Below are 17128 nucleotides of genomic sequence, written 5' to 3'. Positions count from 1 at the left end.
GGTTAATATTAAAAAAAAAAAAAAAAAAAAAAAAAAAAAGAAGAGAATATGACAAATAGACTAACAAGTGAAACTGAGACAGCCCCCTTTATAAGCCAGCTAGTGGGTATGACTCCTATGCTCCTGGCTATTGACTTGGTTTAGTTTGTAACATTTACCTGGAGAAGAAAGTCTCTTTGTTCTATGGCATTCTCTGATTCCGTGGATTTTTTATGAGACTGACTAATTTCAGCTGAAGCTAAACAGCCCTCCTGGGGAGGCCCCATTTCACAAATCACCCCTTTCCTGTTCTGCTGGGATGGTTGATGCTCTACAGGACTTTGTCCCAGCTTGACTGTCTCCCTTTCCTGGCTCTTAGCCACAATTTCTATTCCCATGAGTGGGGTGGCAACAAACCAAGGCAGTCTGTAGCATCATGCTTGTACCTTTTTTTCCCCCCTCAAAACAAGTCAAAATACACTACTGAGCTTTCTTCTACCCTCATTAAATCCCACTTTCGTAAAGGGGAAAATCAGAGGGAATGGACAAAAGAACTCCCTTGCTGAGCTTTCCTCTCACGTAATTGATAGTTATTGGCCTTGTGGGAACAGGAAAGGGAGAGCTGAGAAGTCCTGCTCTATACTCTTAGCTTTGCTCCTACTCTGTTGCCTTCCCACTGCTGTCCTTGACCTCTGCCCACTTGAGAAACTCTCTTGTGGTATGGTAAGAAGCAAGAATGCAAAGACAAGCATGGGCAGGATGTACAGAAAGTGGAGAAGTGAGACTAGAGTTGGAAAGTAGTATAAAAATCACAGATATGGCTCAAGATGCCGAGAAATGCAGGGAGAAGGTGATACTGAACACACCCTGGAGTGTAGGGAAGGAGAGGAGAAAAATAAGACGCTATCATGGAGCTTTGTTGTCATACTTGTGAAAGATAAAAACATGAATGATTTTCCACTTTCCTGATTTTGATAAGTGCGTGTTGATTTGCATATTTGGCATCAGAGCCTGTTCTCAATCTCAATGCAGTAAATCTAGTGGGAGCCCAATATTACTTCAATTTATATTGGTGCAAATGAAAGCAGAATCTGGTCTTTTATATTCATTCCAAAAGCTAAATTTAGAAGAAAATAAATGCAAGCTATTCATGCAGGAACTATAAAACAGAACACTTAAGATATTTCCTATCACTGTGAATTTATGGCTTAATTGTATAGTATCTCTAATCTCAGCTACTTCATTATTGGCACTTTTATCTGAGTGTTACACTTCATCGGTCAAATTTTGTGCTGACGTTAGCTGGCTCAGTGCCAGCCATGTCAATGAAGCCATCTTGGTTTACACCAGCAGTTAATCTTGCCTTGCTATTATTATTATTATTTTTTAACTTCTCTCTTTTCACTGTTTTTAGGAATCATTCGTCTGAGGGATGGATTTCATGATCGCTACCCAGTGGAAGATTACCTTGATCTGTTTGACTTAGCAGCACATCAGATTCAGGGTGTGCTGCAGAGCGAAGCGGCGAAAGAGCACGGCAAGATGAACAACATCATAATTGGTAGGGCAAATACAGCCTCTGAAGTATGTCTCTGTAGCTCCAGGTTGGCAGCATTTGTAGCTGAGGCATGAGAGGGGCATTTTCCCACATGTGAATGGTTCACAGCACAGAGCCCCTGACGCTGGTTTGCTCTGGTGCGTGGATAGTGCAGAAGTTCTTGCCTTTTCCTGGAGGGTGGTTACTTGTTTTGTTAAAAAGTTGTGATTATCTTTAGAAAATGCCTGAGGAAGCAATAAATGTCTGATGAACATCAGCATTTAATTAAATATTTTAAAAAAAAAAGTGAGAATGACCTTGGTGACTCCTTCAAACATTGTTTTCATTTTGTTTTCATTACGAGGGGTTTGCCTGTAGCCACGGGATTGTAGCTTCAGGTTCAAATGCTGTAGCAATGTGTCTGGGATAACACACTAATTGTGACATTACAACATACAACGGGTGCTGTAGAAATCCTGTAGCTGACTGGAGAGAGTTTCCGTGATAGCAACACAGCTCCAAGTGGCTCTTCTCAAGCTCCAACATAAGATACATGTAGGAAGAAGGACTGCCATTTTTTGTGTCATCATCCCTATGTAGCCTATGGTGGACTGCAATAAAAATGATTAAAACCCTGAGCTGCTTCGTTAACAGCAAAGATAATGCAAGTTTCAAGGGCAGGAATATACAGAGTCAAGTTGAAGCTATCTTGCGTGGTATTTTTTCTCAGGTGTGGAACCTAGAGGCATGGTACAGGATACTGTTTGAAGATAATCTTACAGTTTCAGTTGATATTAAATTACCTGCGTAGCATTAAAAATGGTTTAGAAATGCTGTTGTGTTGTATCTTATGGAAGTCCATGATTAGGACTAGGCTCTAGGGAGGTATCCCTGGATTGCTTTCCATGGCACACAGTGATTGATCCACCATGCTTATCCACTGTGGTCCATGGTGCCATTGGTTTACAGTGCCCATGAAGAGCATCAGCAGAAATTTCTAAATTCTTTTGCTGTCTGCTAAAACCAGAAAACTGGGGGGAAGAGAGTTTTCCCAGTCTTACTTTGTGACCTCAAAATTTCCCAGGGAAACCAGACACATTCCATGAAAATACTAGTTGTGCAGGAGACAGTTCCCTGTTGAAAAGGGACTTTTCAAGTAGGCCTGAAGTCATTATTCTACAGAAAATAGAGACAAGATTTTTGCTGCCCGCCCTCAGAGGGAATACCTCAGAATAATTTCCATGAAAATACTAGTTGTGCAGGAGACAGTTCCCTGTTGAAAAGGGACTTTTCAAGTAGGCCTGAAGTCATTATTCTACAGAAAATAGAGACAAGATTTTTGCTGCCCGCCCTCAGAGGGAATACCCTCAGAATAATTTTTTTTTGTCTCATTCTATCCACAAAAATTTAACCTATTGTTGGCTTGCTGGTATGGTGATGAAGCCAAAGACTTGGCTACAGTCATATTTGTTCAATACTTTCTCAGCCTCCATTTAAGTCTATTATTCACTTTATTAAATATTCAACATCGAGGAAAATTTACAAGATGGGGTCTTAAGAAATGTTGCCATCAAGGACATCTGCAGATTTTCCTCCTACTTACAATAATATCTCCTGTCCTTTCATGGGTGAAGTGCTTATACTAATTAAATTAACTAATCTAATTGGCAACGTACATCTTTGATTACTTACCTCCTGTTACAGCTTTTTCTAGAGTTCACTTTGTGTTTCTTTTTCCTGTAGTCTCATTTCTTGTTTCATTAAGGTTCTGTTCACTTTTCTTATTAAATTTACAGGAAAAGTCCTGAATGATTATACTCATTACGTCAGTCTTTTATGACCTTGGTAAAAAACAAAACAAAGCTAGCTAGTGTAAAATGAATCTGTATGAACATCAGGTTTGCTTTTGCGTCCTTGCTGGAGGGTGGGCCAAAACCCTGAGCAGTCCGTTCCAGCCCAGATCAAATATATGTGCATGTGTTAACCACTAACAGGAAGCCGTGTGGTTAGTGGACAGTAATATTTCAGGTGGAATTACATAAAACCTGCCTTAACCATCACTACGTTCACAAAGGTACAAGACAGTGTGATTGCTCTGGCTTTGGGGAGCATTAGCCAGATCAGCTTGCAAGAACCAAGGTATATTGAAACTAATAGAGTCAATTTTAAACAGTCTACACCAGTTCAAAATTCATCTGATTTCCACACCAATACAAAGAATGAAATGAGTTACTAGCAGAGGTGCTTTTAATTTTTAGGGGAGGCCAGTGCCTCGACAATGTGGGACAACAACGCTTGGATTTTCTTTTATGACAACAGTACTGAAGGAGAACCTCCCTACTTAATCCAGGATTTTATCCATGCCTTCCAACCGAATGCCAAACTTATCATCATGCTGAGAGACCCTGTTGAAAGGTGAGCAAGGATCATGTTGCTAAAGTACGCAAGAAAATTTTCTTACTATAATAATTTTATTCACTCTTGCTCTCTTGGATGCAAGTAAGTGTTCACATGGTATTTGACAGCGTCACTTGGTTTATGGTGAGAGCTGCCAATGGGTTTTGTTCTGTGTATTTTGGCATATGTAATTGTGATAGTGCTTTAAAGAGGGGCCTGTGAGTGTAAATGCCACAGCGAGTGCCATGCATGAACACCTGAGCTACTCTGAAAAAAAAAAACCTTGTACATTGCGAAATGTAATGTAACTCCATTACCTGAGCTAATATGCCCTGGTTCTCAGCAGGGCTCGCTAGACTGAGTATGGCACTGCATTTACATGTCTCGGCATAAGCGGTTCTGTGAAGTGCTTCAATTAATGTTAAATAATAAGGTTTATGTCTTCAAGGGGCATACTGTTCAAAATGATTAAAAGATTGCAAATAGCTCCAGAGTCAGCAAATGATACAAACTTTTTTTAATCTTAAAAATGCTTTGTGCAACACTCATATAAAGCTTCCCTAGACAATTTTAGCTTGCACAACTAACAGCTGCTTAGGAGTTCATCCTTGGTCTTCCTGATTTTTGTCTGCAATGGAAGGGGTCTACTTCTGCAGAGCTGTGGTCTGTTCTTGAATGGTTCTCCATTGTGTTAGCCACAAATGTCCTTCTTCTCACTTGCATTTCACTTTTTCTCTCCAGTCTTCCTCCAGATTTCTAGGGCATTTCTTTCCACTGTGTCCTCTGAAGGATGATGATAATGATGAGGGTAGTGGGGAGGTTGGAGGGGATGGAGGCAGACTCCAAAAGGATCAGACCAAGGGGGTGTGAATTGCTTCTCTCTGTAGCTCTATAGGGATACTGAGGATACTTAGGGCTAGGTCAGTGCTCAAGGGCAAAGCCCCAGAAACACCCAGCAAAGACAAGGGGATGCTGCTGATGACAGGGATCAGGCTCTGGTGAGAGCTCGGGCACTGGGAGAAGGGCAGGCACGGGGCGCTTGTGCAGGCAGCCAGTACCCAGCTACCTGGCGGCTACCCGGCAGCTGCCCAGAGTGACTTGGCAGCGGAAAGGGGTGGGTGCTCTTTGACGAGCTTCCCCGATGGTAGGACATGGCTGATGGTGAGAGGCAGAGCTGTGCAAGTGCTTCCCATCTCCTATGTCAGGAAATACAGTTCTCAACTTTGAGCGGCATCTCCTGACCTCAGGATTTAACAGATGGTAATTTTATGTGAGAGAGCTGGCTGAAGTGACTTCCTCATGTACATTACCGACAAATTCCCTGAGTGCTTTAACCACCCTCTGTAATGTGGGTGTAGCTCTTTGCCAGCTTTAATAAGGGTGAGATAAAAAGTCAGCTTCATCTCCCTTACTGTATTTATGATAAATTGGTTTCTTTTTGTTTACAATTCCCTATGCCCTTGTTGCTGATAGCTCATCTGAACTGCGGGAGCAAAAGCAGCTGTGGCAGAAGGGGCAGCCTGGTCAGCTCCATCGGCGGTGCAGGGCAGTGGGGCAGTTGCCTTGCAGTAGCCAGGAGGATGTGGGTGCTGCACAGGGTCTGGGACAAGGTCTGGTCTAACCTGCACAGGGTCTGGTCTATCCCCCAATGGGGGATATTTGGAGGACATCAAGGTTTGTGATGGTGGGTGTCAATAATGTCATCATTATTACATTGTAATGGATGGTGATTGAGGGTAATGACTTCAAGTAGCCAGAACAGCTGAAATCCTAATCAGCAAAGGTTTTATTTCCAGGCAGATGTCCCCAGAATTAAAAACAGATGGAAAGAAATACAGAAAAATCTTGACTGCCCTGCAGAGAGAGAACTTGTCTTCAAGAACATAGTTTTCCATAAGATGTCAGCAAGTCTTTAAATTATGCATTTATTTTAATGGATGATTAGAAATACTAAGCAGTCATATTAAACCTTTTTAAATAAAATTGCAGCCAGGCCCATGCTGTATGTGATGCCTGCTGGCTGATTTCCCCCAGCAAGAAGCTTTTTACCTGCTCTGCCAGGAGCAGTCAGTCCTGCCATCCCTGGGACAAGCTGGGCAAGCCTGAGACTTGTTGATGTACACACTTTTCTGCAAGCAGGAGATACTGTTGTGTGCCTAATTTAGTTGAAGTCAGCTGGCTTTGTCCCTTAGCTTCTCCCCAGCTCATCCTTGTACCTTATGCTGGTACGGTGGCTCTTTTGTGGGTGCAGCATGAGGGACCCAAGGTCTGCCATTGCAGAGGGAGAGGACACACCTGGTGGCATGGTTGTGGTCCTCAAGCACTGGTGGGCATCACATTGAAATAGGCTGCCCGACCAGCCTGGTCCAAGCCCGGTACCCTCCCTCTGCTCTGAGGTGGAGTTTTTTGCTTTAAAGAAAACTGTCTCAACTGCATTTACCAGACTGGGAAGAACTGGACAAAAAACAGAGTGTTTGTCATTCTTAGTTGGTGACTCCTACAGATAGTACTGGGTGCCTCTGCCTCATCTTCTATAGTTTGCTGTGATTTTTCTTCTAAAAAGTATGTAAAAAATTGAATTAAAAAAGCATCCTGCACAAATGTATCCCTTTTCTTCCTTTTTAAATGAACAGAGAGTCTTCATTGTTTCATATGAGAATTAAAATCCTGTTCTTGCAAAACACTAACATAAATAATGAGTGCAGAGGGGCTATTCCTGTGCTTAAGTGCTTTGCTGGATTAGGGCCTAAACTTTCTAAATTAAATGATGAATTTTTAAGTACCTGTGGAAATCTAGGGAAGTTAAAAAATAAAGTAAGTGCAATACAAAAGGTTACTGCAGCAATAAAATTGATATTTACCTAAATAAATCGATTTTTTTAGGTAAATTCTTAGAAACCTGTGTTTATTGAAAGAGGCTGAAAGATATCTAGGATTTCTGGAATTGTGTTGAGAGGTGGGTGCTACGGAGGCGTAATATTTGTGCTGCAAACACAGTCGGGGAAGTGACTCCTCAAGTGTTACAAAGCTGTCTCCAAAATCCTGCAGTATGGTTGGGGTTCTGGTCATAGTTTCTAAGCCTAAATACGAAAGAAAATGAAAATATAATGTTCAGTGGATGATTCACAATCTAATAGTTATGCCATGTCAGAGCATTTCCTTTGTCTCTTTGAACCATGTTTATCTTGGAAAAGTTTAATCAAGGTTTCAGGGATTAATACTAAAGTAGATATCCAAAATCCTGCAGTATGGTTGGGGTTCTGGTCATAGTTTCTAAGCCTAAATACGAAAGAAAATGAAAATATAATGTTCAGTGGATGATTCACAATCTAATAGTTATGCCATGTCAGAGCATTTCTTTTGTCTCTTTGAACCATGTTTATCTTGGAAAAGTTTAATCAAGGTTTCAGGGATTAATACAAGTAGATATTTTATTGCCTGTAGGTTTTGGGTTGTTTCCCCCCCCACACCCCCCCCCAAGGGGATTTGAATTTAGATAATCTTTTTTAAGCGATATTAAGCAATTGTAGAACTTGTGCTAAAAACGTGCAATGAGGGGATACTCCTCTGCTGTAACTTAGAGAAATTCCTGTTGCTGGTGGCTCTTGCTCACAGCAGCAACTGAGGCAGGGGCTCTACTTGCCTGCAAGCTGCAAACATGCATGGGCCCACGTCCTGCTGCCCTCGAAGTAGAGGTGGGACTGCTTGGGGAATGCAGCACTACAGACTGCGGCACAAATGTGAACCATTCTCCTAGCTATAGTATTTCAGCTTAAAAAAACCCAAGAGATGGAATGCTGTAAATTGGAAGTTTTTGATGGAAAGTCAATATAGGATTGGAGGTGGAGCTTTCTGCAAAAAACTAGGAAATCAGGACTCTTTCATACTCTTGATGGTAGCCAGCTTGGTAATCATATAAAAATCACTCTTTCTAACTCATCCCTTTCCTCTGTTGGTTTTGAAATCAACTTTAAGCTTTTGAGACGAGGACTGTTTCTATCCATGGCAGTGTGGAGCTGCAAATATAGAGGGATACCAATGTCAGCTGAGACCAGTTCTACTGTTCACAGATAACACAAATTTAAAGTATATACCTTTGAAAAAATTTGTCTTCAGGAGAAAATATTGGCTTGCACAATTACTAGGGTCAGGTTCGCAAGGGATGCTGACCTTGAAAGCAGGGATGACGTTCAGCAACTCCCTGGAGTGGATGTTACTCTGAGCCAAAACCCATCAAAATGAATAGAAAATGTGTCACTGGCTGAACAGGCTGTCGGTAGAGCAATGTTACACACATGTACCCTTCCCTTGATTCATGTAACTGATTGCCATTGTCATGTAAATAAATCTTCTTTCATTTCCCCTGCCATTTACTCACACATATCTCATTCGCAGATTGTACTCCGATTATCTGTACTTCGCAAGTGCTAATAAATCTGTGGAAGATTTTCATGAAAAAGTGGCAGAATCGCTGCAGCTGTTTGAAAATTGCATGCTGGATTACTCACTGAGAGCCTGTGTCTACAACAATACCCTGAACAATGCCATGCCCGTACGTATTTCCAAGAACATTTGATTCCTTGCTTGTTTAATGGTATGTTGTGTCAAGGTTATTAAAATACTGAAGTACCGTGCAAATAAGCATCAAGAAATAAAACTTCTTCCCTTTTCATTTGTAAAGCAGATGACATAAATATATATGTAAGCATGTAAAAGCTGATGTACTGGCTCAGCTGTCTCCTCAGTCTGTTCCCTGATGAATGCCAACAGTAATAATACAGTCTTTCTATTGTGCAAGCGTATGGAGAGCACATTTAGTGAAGATTACAGTTTAATGTGTAAGCTTTTTGCAGTTGTCTCCAAAAAGTAGCTCTGGCAAGGATCTTTGTGGTACGAAATTGCCTCAAAATCAGAATAAATTATGTATTCTTTCACAAGAAAAGGCAACCAATAACTAGATAAAACCTTTACTTTTTTTTAAATTGTGTGCATCAGAAGATGATAAAAGGAAATACAGAAACTGCTGGCAGCGGAATGGATAAGTATTACAGGCTCAGTATTCCAAAATTCACATTTTTAGTGTAGAACTGACTTCAAATTTTGCTTGAGGGGGGGAGAATAATATGGAAGACATTGACTTGAAGTATCACATCTGGCCAGTTTGCCATTCAATCCTATTTTATTTGCTCAGGCTGTAAAGGACTCAGAGGGAATACTTCCCTCCTTTGTCTCCAGGGTGAAGTTATTGTCTCCTCCACTCAATAAAATAACCGTAAAAGAGTGTATTGCACAGGCTTGAGCCCCACAGCAGTAGGGCAAACAGGACATTCCTCTTACTTACCTTGGCAGGTAGACTGGAGCTGCTAGTCTTTGATGACCTCCACAGACACGAGTTGCTGCCGGGCAGTATCACAGTATTTTCCAGCCATCTGCTTGCACAAATGCATTTCTTCCAGTGTGGGGAAAGAAAGGCAGAGAGAGAACCAGAAGAAAATATTTTCCTCTTATCTTTGTCCTCAGGGTGCAGAACCAATCTTCATTTGTTGTCTTAGACAGCCCTCTGAAGAAGATACTTTTGAAAATGAACACAGGGTGCCTCTTTCCAGAGAGCTACAAGCAGGTGTTCATAATAAAACACAAATGCTAACTGTGCTCCTCAATGGGCTTTTTTAGCTTCTTCTTCAGCCAAGTTGCTCAAGTCTGTTATGTGCATGGTTTGCTATATATTGAAAAAGTAGGGATTATTTTCCCCAGTGAGCTCATTAGATTGCTAATTGTGTGACTACACCGGAAGAATTTTCTTTTGCTATTTGTTAATATATTCCTGAAACAAGGGAGGCATCATAGACCTTGTCACTGCTGGTAGATGCTAACCTGTAAAGAAAGGGGCATTTGTCAGCTTATCCTCATGTAGCGTCAGTGAAAAGCATATTACCCGGACAAAGGCATGCCGAGCCAGAGTGATCAAACCGAAAGTCCAGATGTGGATATTATGGAGAGGAGAATGGCTTGGGAAACTCTACTGATGCCCTAAGATGTGTAGCACATATGTAAAGAAGTCTGCTAAACATGGAGGCTTAAAGTTGTAAGCAGCCAAAGACACACATCAGAATCATACATTATGATAATAATGACAGCAATAATTCAAAATATGGCTTATTTTACTGGAATTTAAGTATCAATGTAGGTCACACGAGTCAGTTTAAGAAGCAAAAGAGTCTATTGTTATCTGACTTCATTGGTTCTGCAGTAATGCGACTTGAAAACGTTAAGCCTCTTTTATGAAAGATACTTATGACTTGGGATTCACGTTTCTCTCTTTTGAGCCTGAAGGGATTTAGAAAAATATTTACAAGCACAGTTGGAGGTTGGACTTTTAAGAACATCAGACTACCCTTTTTATGTTTCAACTTGTTATGTAAAATTGAGGAGGGAAGAAAAACACAGATTAGGTCAGGACAGGCTGAAAAACTGCCTTTTCACATCTCTGGTCATAACATAGTCTGGCGCTCTCATTGCATATTCAGACGATGCATCATTAACACTGTCTAGCAGCCACTACTGCAGCTTAGATTTAAATCTAATGATTGCAATCAGAGGATAAAGCAAATACACTCAAATCTAATTCCTGACACTGAATCAGAATATTTGTACTACTCATGGCAGCATGATCTGGTATAGCTGATAATCAAGGTGAAATAAGTAACCTAAGGGCCTGAAGAAGGTAGCAGGACTTGGCATCTTCCCTTCCACTGCTGTTCATCCAGGGGCTGAAAGCCCTCAGTGTTTCTGCGAAGGCTGGGTCATCCCAAGCATGGAGGAGCATGGAGGTGAGGTAGCCGAGCATCCTTCTGCATATGGTTGTGTCTGTGCAGTGCTTTTACGCAGACCTATGGCTGATGCAGCAAGTGCACAGCCAAGCCCTTAGTAAAATGACATCTCTAACCAGTAGAAAGGCCGTTTGCAAAGATTTCCTTAAGCTGCACTGAAAACAAGAGGAAGATTAAAAAATGTTCAGATACTGTCTTTTCATGGTTCCTCAAAGGCACATATTTGGGATTTTTGCCCAGAAGACAGAGATGAATGTTGGTTTGTTACTGCTAGAAGATTGTAAGATGAATAATTTTTATTTGGTTTGTGGTTTTTGTGCTTACAGGTAAGGTTACAGGTTGGGCTCTATGTTGTGTATCTTTTGGACTGGCTGACAGTTTTTGACAAAGATCAGATACTTGTTCTTCGCTTGGAGGACCATGCATCAAATGTGAAATACACGATGCACATGGTGTTCCAGTTTCTGGATCTGGGTAGGTGTCTTCTGGCTGTTTTGAGATAAGTGCAAAAAATTATTATTATCCTTCTTCTAGGTCATTTTTGCTTTATTAAGAGACAAAATAGAAGCATGGGAATCTGTTTTGAAGGATGCATTAATCTTGTTGCCTGGAGTGTAGCAAAACTAAAATTCCCAAATTCTCATAGAAAGGCTGGTGTTGGAAGATCGTAATAAGACTATATCAAGAAAAAAAATCAAAACTATTCAGAATGTAGAGATATATCTTACCATACGGAAGCCATTCCTGTTTCTGCAGGCAGTCAGGGCTTGTTTGTCATGGGCTTACATAGGTGCAAGAGCTATACCACACAACTTAAACAAATTGAAGTGCTACCGTGGTGTGCATGCTGTTGCCAGCGTGCACCAATCCAGAATCTAAATCTGAGTATGATGAAAGGTTGCGTTTCTAGCCAGGGAGACGGGGGAAATTGTGTTTTTGCTGTGTTGATCGAGACATCTGTTGCTAATCCTCTGAGAAACGCTGGCAGACAAAATGTTGCCCAATGTTGATTTGACAGTAGCAAGAGGATGAAAATGTGGCTGCAAAATAGTCTGGCTGGTCCAAACACTGGTCTAGATGATGAGAAAGTTTGAATGTAGCAGATTGAACAGATGAAGAGCTTGGCATCTTCTTCCTGAATATGGTTTACACTGGAAAAGTCTGTGGGTTTTTATCTTGCTGAAGTACATTGTCAAGGGCTTACATTTATTCCTGGAATAGTGGCATCGCTGTACCTGTGTACCGCTTTGATCCCACTGACAACCTCAAAAACAAACAAAAAAAGAGCTTACATGAGTGAGGCTTGTGGAGTTTCTACCAGGTGTTAAACAACTCACATCATAAAATGAAACATAGAATCATAGAATTGTTTGGGTTGGAAGGGACCTCTAAAGGTCATCTAGTCCAACCCCCCTGCCGTGGGCAGGGACATCTTCAACTAGATCAGGTTGCTCAGAGCCCCGTCCAACCCGACCTTGAATGTTTCCAGGGATGGGGCATCCACCACCTCTCTGGGCAACCTGTGCCAGCGTTTCACCACCCTCAGCGTAAAAAATTTCTTCCTTATATCTAGCCTAAATCTACCCCCCTTTAGTTTAAAGCCATTCCCCCTTGTCCTGGCACAACAGGCCCTGCTAAAAAGTTTGCCGCCAGTGAAATAACAGTATAAAATAATTGCAACTCCAAAATGGACAGGAAGTTGTATTCAATGCCATAGTTTTTTTTCTGAAAACGATTTTTTTCCTCCAGAAATTATTTATGCTTCTTGTTGTAGAGATGATTAATTAATGTGACAGGAAAACATATTATTTCTATATTTACTAACAGTGGTTTATTTTACTAATCTAAGTCTGTATTCAATATTCTGAAACATCATCGCTACTAACACAAATTCCATTTGTCTTCCCTTGGCAAACCTTCTGAGTTAGTCATTTGTCTTCTTTAGCATGGGCATTTTTTGTGAAATATTTTAAGATAATATTCTCTTTTTCCATAGGACCTCTAAGTGAGAAACAAGAAGCTCTGATTACAAAGAGTCCTGCATCAAACACTAGACGACCTGAAGACAAAAGTCTGGGACCTATGCTACCAACAACAAAGGCAATTTTAAGAGATTTCTATAGGCCTTTTAATACAAAACTGGCACAAGTTCTTTTTGATGATGCTTTTTTATGGAAGAGGACATAATACGTAAATTTAGTGCCACAAATACAGTGCTTAAAGGAGTTTTTATTTTTTTAAATTCTATTTTTGTGCGTGGATATTTACATTTTTCCCATTCCAAAGAGAAGCCGATTGATGAGCTGAGACTCTCACCTTCAGTCAGCACACTTCATGACAGTTATACCACATTTTCCTTGTGAGAATGTAAAGCATCTTGCTTATCAGTTTATTGCAACTTCTTTTACCCCGGCAAAAGAGTAGAGTGGAAAAGCATTAGTACAAAGATGATGTCTTACACTCTCCATGGGGATGTTGAAGTTTAACCTTCTCTAAGATGCTGCAACACAGAATTAGCATCAGTTTCCTACAATTACGCTTATAATCTCATTTTCAAGATATGTTATTCATTCATTTTTTCAAACTATCAATGTCATTTAGTCATTAAAATTTTTAATTGAATTCAACCTAAAATTTTCTTTCTTTTTGTCAGCATATTCACAAATGGTCTTCACTTGCACTAAGGTTTTTATATTTCCTTAATTCTGAAACAAAGATAAAGGATAATTGCATTTACATAAATTTCCAAGTCTAATTTATATCTTCAAGATAAATGGACTTTCCTAGCCACAGTTATTATAAAAAAAAAAATTATAACCCAGGTAAGAATGGATGACTGAAACCTAAACAACAGGCCACATTCAGTGTTTAGCATAACAAATCCATTTTCTTCCATATTTTGTGCATGTAAATACAAATACGTATCATCTATTCATATCACTCACACATTTTCCTAGGAAACCACTAACGGGTTTGATGTAAAGTCCATTGCTGGCCACAGAGAGCTTTTATGGAGTTTCCTTTTTGGTCATACACAATTACTCTTCTCCATTGCAAAGAAATAAGCATTTTAAAATCATTACAAAATCTTGTTATTAAATGCATAAATGGACAGGATGCACAGTATCTTGTATCCTCATAGAAAGGACATGTTTATTAATGAATCAGTTGCACATTATGCGCTTCCCTCTTCATGAAAGATGTCTACATCTAGTTAAAAAAGTTGAGATATACAGACTTGAGAAAAAAACATTTTGAAAGCTATGGAGAAACTTTGGACTGTCTGAAAGCTTTTATTTGACTAAAGTGGCCAAATTTTTATATAAATGTGCAATAATTCAATATTTGATTTGAAACACACCTGGTTAGGGTCACTGTCAGCTACAGTCTCCAGTCTTCCTGCAGGTAGAACTGGCCAGCATAGTCTACCTAAGCTAGGGACTTTTTTAAGGAACAAATGAAAATGCTTCCTGTTGATAATTTCCTTTCAAGGGCTAAACTGATTCTTTCTTCCCTGAATGCATGTTGAGTGGGTCAAATGTAGCTCGTGTCTAGGTAGCAGGTATTAAAAGCCCAAAGAATCGTCTCTAATTGGCTTCATGTGTCCTTTCGACCTTTATGTTGGACCCCGCAATACAGCTTACTGACGGATTCACAAATACATTTACAAATACTAAAAGTAACTATTTACCATCCTCCTCCATGGGGACATGTTATTCACCTCCTGTGTTTCTAAATAAGGAGTTAATGCTGAAAACTTCCTGAGTCCTGAACATTTCACACATGTTAATGTGATTGATGACGTGAGATTTTTGTAACAGAAGTCCATTTCTAGGTCCTTTGATAACTGGTAATGCACTGTTTAAAAAGGATTCAGTCTGGTGTTTGGAAAGCCTAAAACAAGTAATTTAGGGAAGCAGTTCTAGACAACCAGAACGAATTAGTTCTAGTTCAGAAATGCTTACAGACCAAAAGTCATTAGAGAACTGAGGATGGACGATTTCATCAGTACAAAAAAAGTATCATGGCAGCATGAATCAGAAAATCAGAATGAATTCACCACTGTTTGCAAATGTAAACTTTTCCATCAACAATTTATTTACACTAAAGATTTCTGCCAGCTGTGCTCCGAATTAGAGTCAACGCTGTGTGATCAGGATAACTCTATACAGAATGTTTGCTAACCTGATCTGCCGTGGTCAAATATTTCCATTTAGTTGTCAGCTACAACCATGATCTAATGATAATATCTTACCAGCCCTAAAAGCTAATGAATGTATCTGTCATTATCTTTTAGCGTGAGCATTAATTTCATGAACAAATCACACACACTGATGTGTGGTGATGACCTCTAATTTCTGTCAGCAGACCCATGCAGTCCACCAGTGGTCGGGGAGATTCTCTCTGCCCTTTTGCCTATGCATATAATCTAAATCAAAACATGCTTCATGGTCAAAATTTCTGCTTTAGGCTGAATCATACCCAGCACCCTGCTAGGTCGAGGTCTTGCCTAGTTCTGACTCAGAGGAAGGAGAAAGGTTGAAAGTTCCCTGTATGAAGGTGGACAGCGGTGACGACGTGCCCAGAGAGCAGTTGGTGCACCGAGTGTCACCATGTTGTGTGTAGCACAATAACAACATGGAGAAGGGGCTATAGCTACAGATGATCTGTTAGGATCCTTCCAAAAGTGAAGTCTCCAATGAGGGTGCTTTTATGTCATCTCTTTCATGAGCTCCAAAATATGATCTCTTGATTTAACACATTGCAGCCTTATACTATTGGGTTGTGGCATGACTAAATATCAAAAAGTAGCAAATTAACTGTCAAGAGGGCATCTTGGAGGTAAGGATGTTGCTCTCTAGTCCAGACTGTAAAAATGGCATGACTAAATATCAAAAAGTAGCAAACTAACTGTCAAGAGGGCATCTTGGAGGTAAAGATGTTGCTCTCTAGTCCAGACTGTAAAAGTAGTATTGATCTGGTGACTCAGAATGAAATAAAATAACATTTTATTTTCTTGAGGGATGTGACGGTGCTGGCCTTCAGATCCCTCTGCTTCAGCCACAGAGCAGACAGTGTACCACTGCCATTCGGTGGCTTCACTCCTGCCTCACAGCAAATCTCTACGTAGGATAAAGCTCATCCCAAGTTCTTCCAGTTCCCTCCACCTTTCTGTTGACAATTCTAGCTGTGAAAGAATTCAATATTATTGTTATTATTCACTGTAGCACTGAGCTGACCTACATCCCCAGAGCAGTAATTTGCTAAGAAGTTGGACTTACTATCGAGACAATATATTTTCATGTTTGCCAAAGCATAGCAGTGGCTCTTTGCAAAGAGATCAGAAAATGTGTGTCTCATACTGTGTTTCCTCTTATCTCTGCTGAACAAAAGTAATCAGGCAAAGATGCAGCTTCCCTGAGTGCAAAGGCACTGAGGAAAGGGTTGTTTCCAAATGTTCTCGCTGCTACTGCAGAAGAATGTGAAATGTGTTTTCTGTAAGACCTTATGTGTTTGGGCCAAGCATGTTGGCTGGTTGGAAGAAGCACAGTAAAAACAAAGGATCTCCTCCTAAGAAAAACAGGCACTGGTTTACACAGAAAATGGTATGTTGTTGAGTCCAGTGCACGGGCTTGTATGCTTCAGCTTAATAAACTGAAGATAAACAGTGAAGTTGTCACAGTTCTGAATATATCTTTCTGCCAAGAAATTAATCCAGCTTCCAACTAAGCTAAACGCTCTTTTATTAAAGACAAAGCACAACGGTGTCACAAAAAGTTACTCCTGCTAGATACCCCTAACACAGGCATGTTTAATGATGCGTTTCATGAGCAGCTGTATTTTCTAACAAAAATGCTTGTGTTGCAGTACCATCTTGTGGTCAACACGAGCAACACTTTGTGCCCTGGACATGCATGCATTTTTTTCTACATTGAAAAAAAAAAGGCAGGTGCAAAAAGAAAAATAATTTCCACTTCTTTTCAGATGCCCACAGGAATAAAATTTCCAGTGCAGCCCAGGAGTTGGGGATCCTACGGAGAAGTACTGGCTCCGCACAGCCCCAGCATCCTTGTGGTCCTTCCTGGGGAGCTACCGCAGGGTCCTGCGTGTGCTGCAATCTCCCACGGGGATTTGCCAGCACCAGTGCTGGCCATCATGCAGCACTTACCTCTGCACTGAGGGAATTTGTTGGGTCATGTTATTCTAGTAGTAATTCTAGTTGTTAATGTGTAGTCAGCTCAAAGCAGCTGTCAAACTGCTGTCAGGCTGTGGCCTGGGAATCCCAGTTTGCAGAGATGCTGCTAAGGGCTTCAATCCACACTTCTGTCCCTACTGGCTCTTTGCCTGCATCAGGGGAAAGATGTCAGCAGCGGCTGAGGCCGGG

General features: G+C 40.6%; 1 protein-coding gene across 1 annotated transcript in view; it reads left to right on the top strand.

The window, feature by feature from the left end:
- CHST15 (carbohydrate sulfotransferase 15) overlaps positions 1–13370 on the top strand; it is an 18109-nt gene extending 4739 nt beyond the window's left edge. The window contains exons 3-7 of the mRNA XM_009277946.2: positions 1394–1540; positions 3775–3931; positions 8309–8465; positions 11070–11217; positions 12740–13370. Of these exons, the coding sequence (XP_009276221.1) occupies positions 1394–1540; positions 3775–3931; positions 8309–8465; positions 11070–11217; positions 12740–12930 (800 nt within the window). The 3' untranslated portion in view covers positions 12931–13370. The remainder of the gene's footprint in view (positions 1–1393; positions 1541–3774; positions 3932–8308; positions 8466–11069; positions 11218–12739) is intronic.
- Positions 13371–17128: the final 3758 nt, after the last annotated feature.

This window comes from Aptenodytes forsteri, unplaced genomic scaffold (assembly GCF_000699145.1).
Source record: "Aptenodytes forsteri isolate BGI_AS27 unplaced genomic scaffold, ASM69914v1 Scaffold15, whole genome shotgun sequence".
In the NCBI taxonomy this organism is placed as follows: Eukaryota; Metazoa; Chordata; class Aves; order Sphenisciformes; family Spheniscidae; genus Aptenodytes; species Aptenodytes forsteri.
Note: the sequence above shows the minus strand (reverse complement) of the source record. Positions and strands in the feature narration are given on the sequence as shown.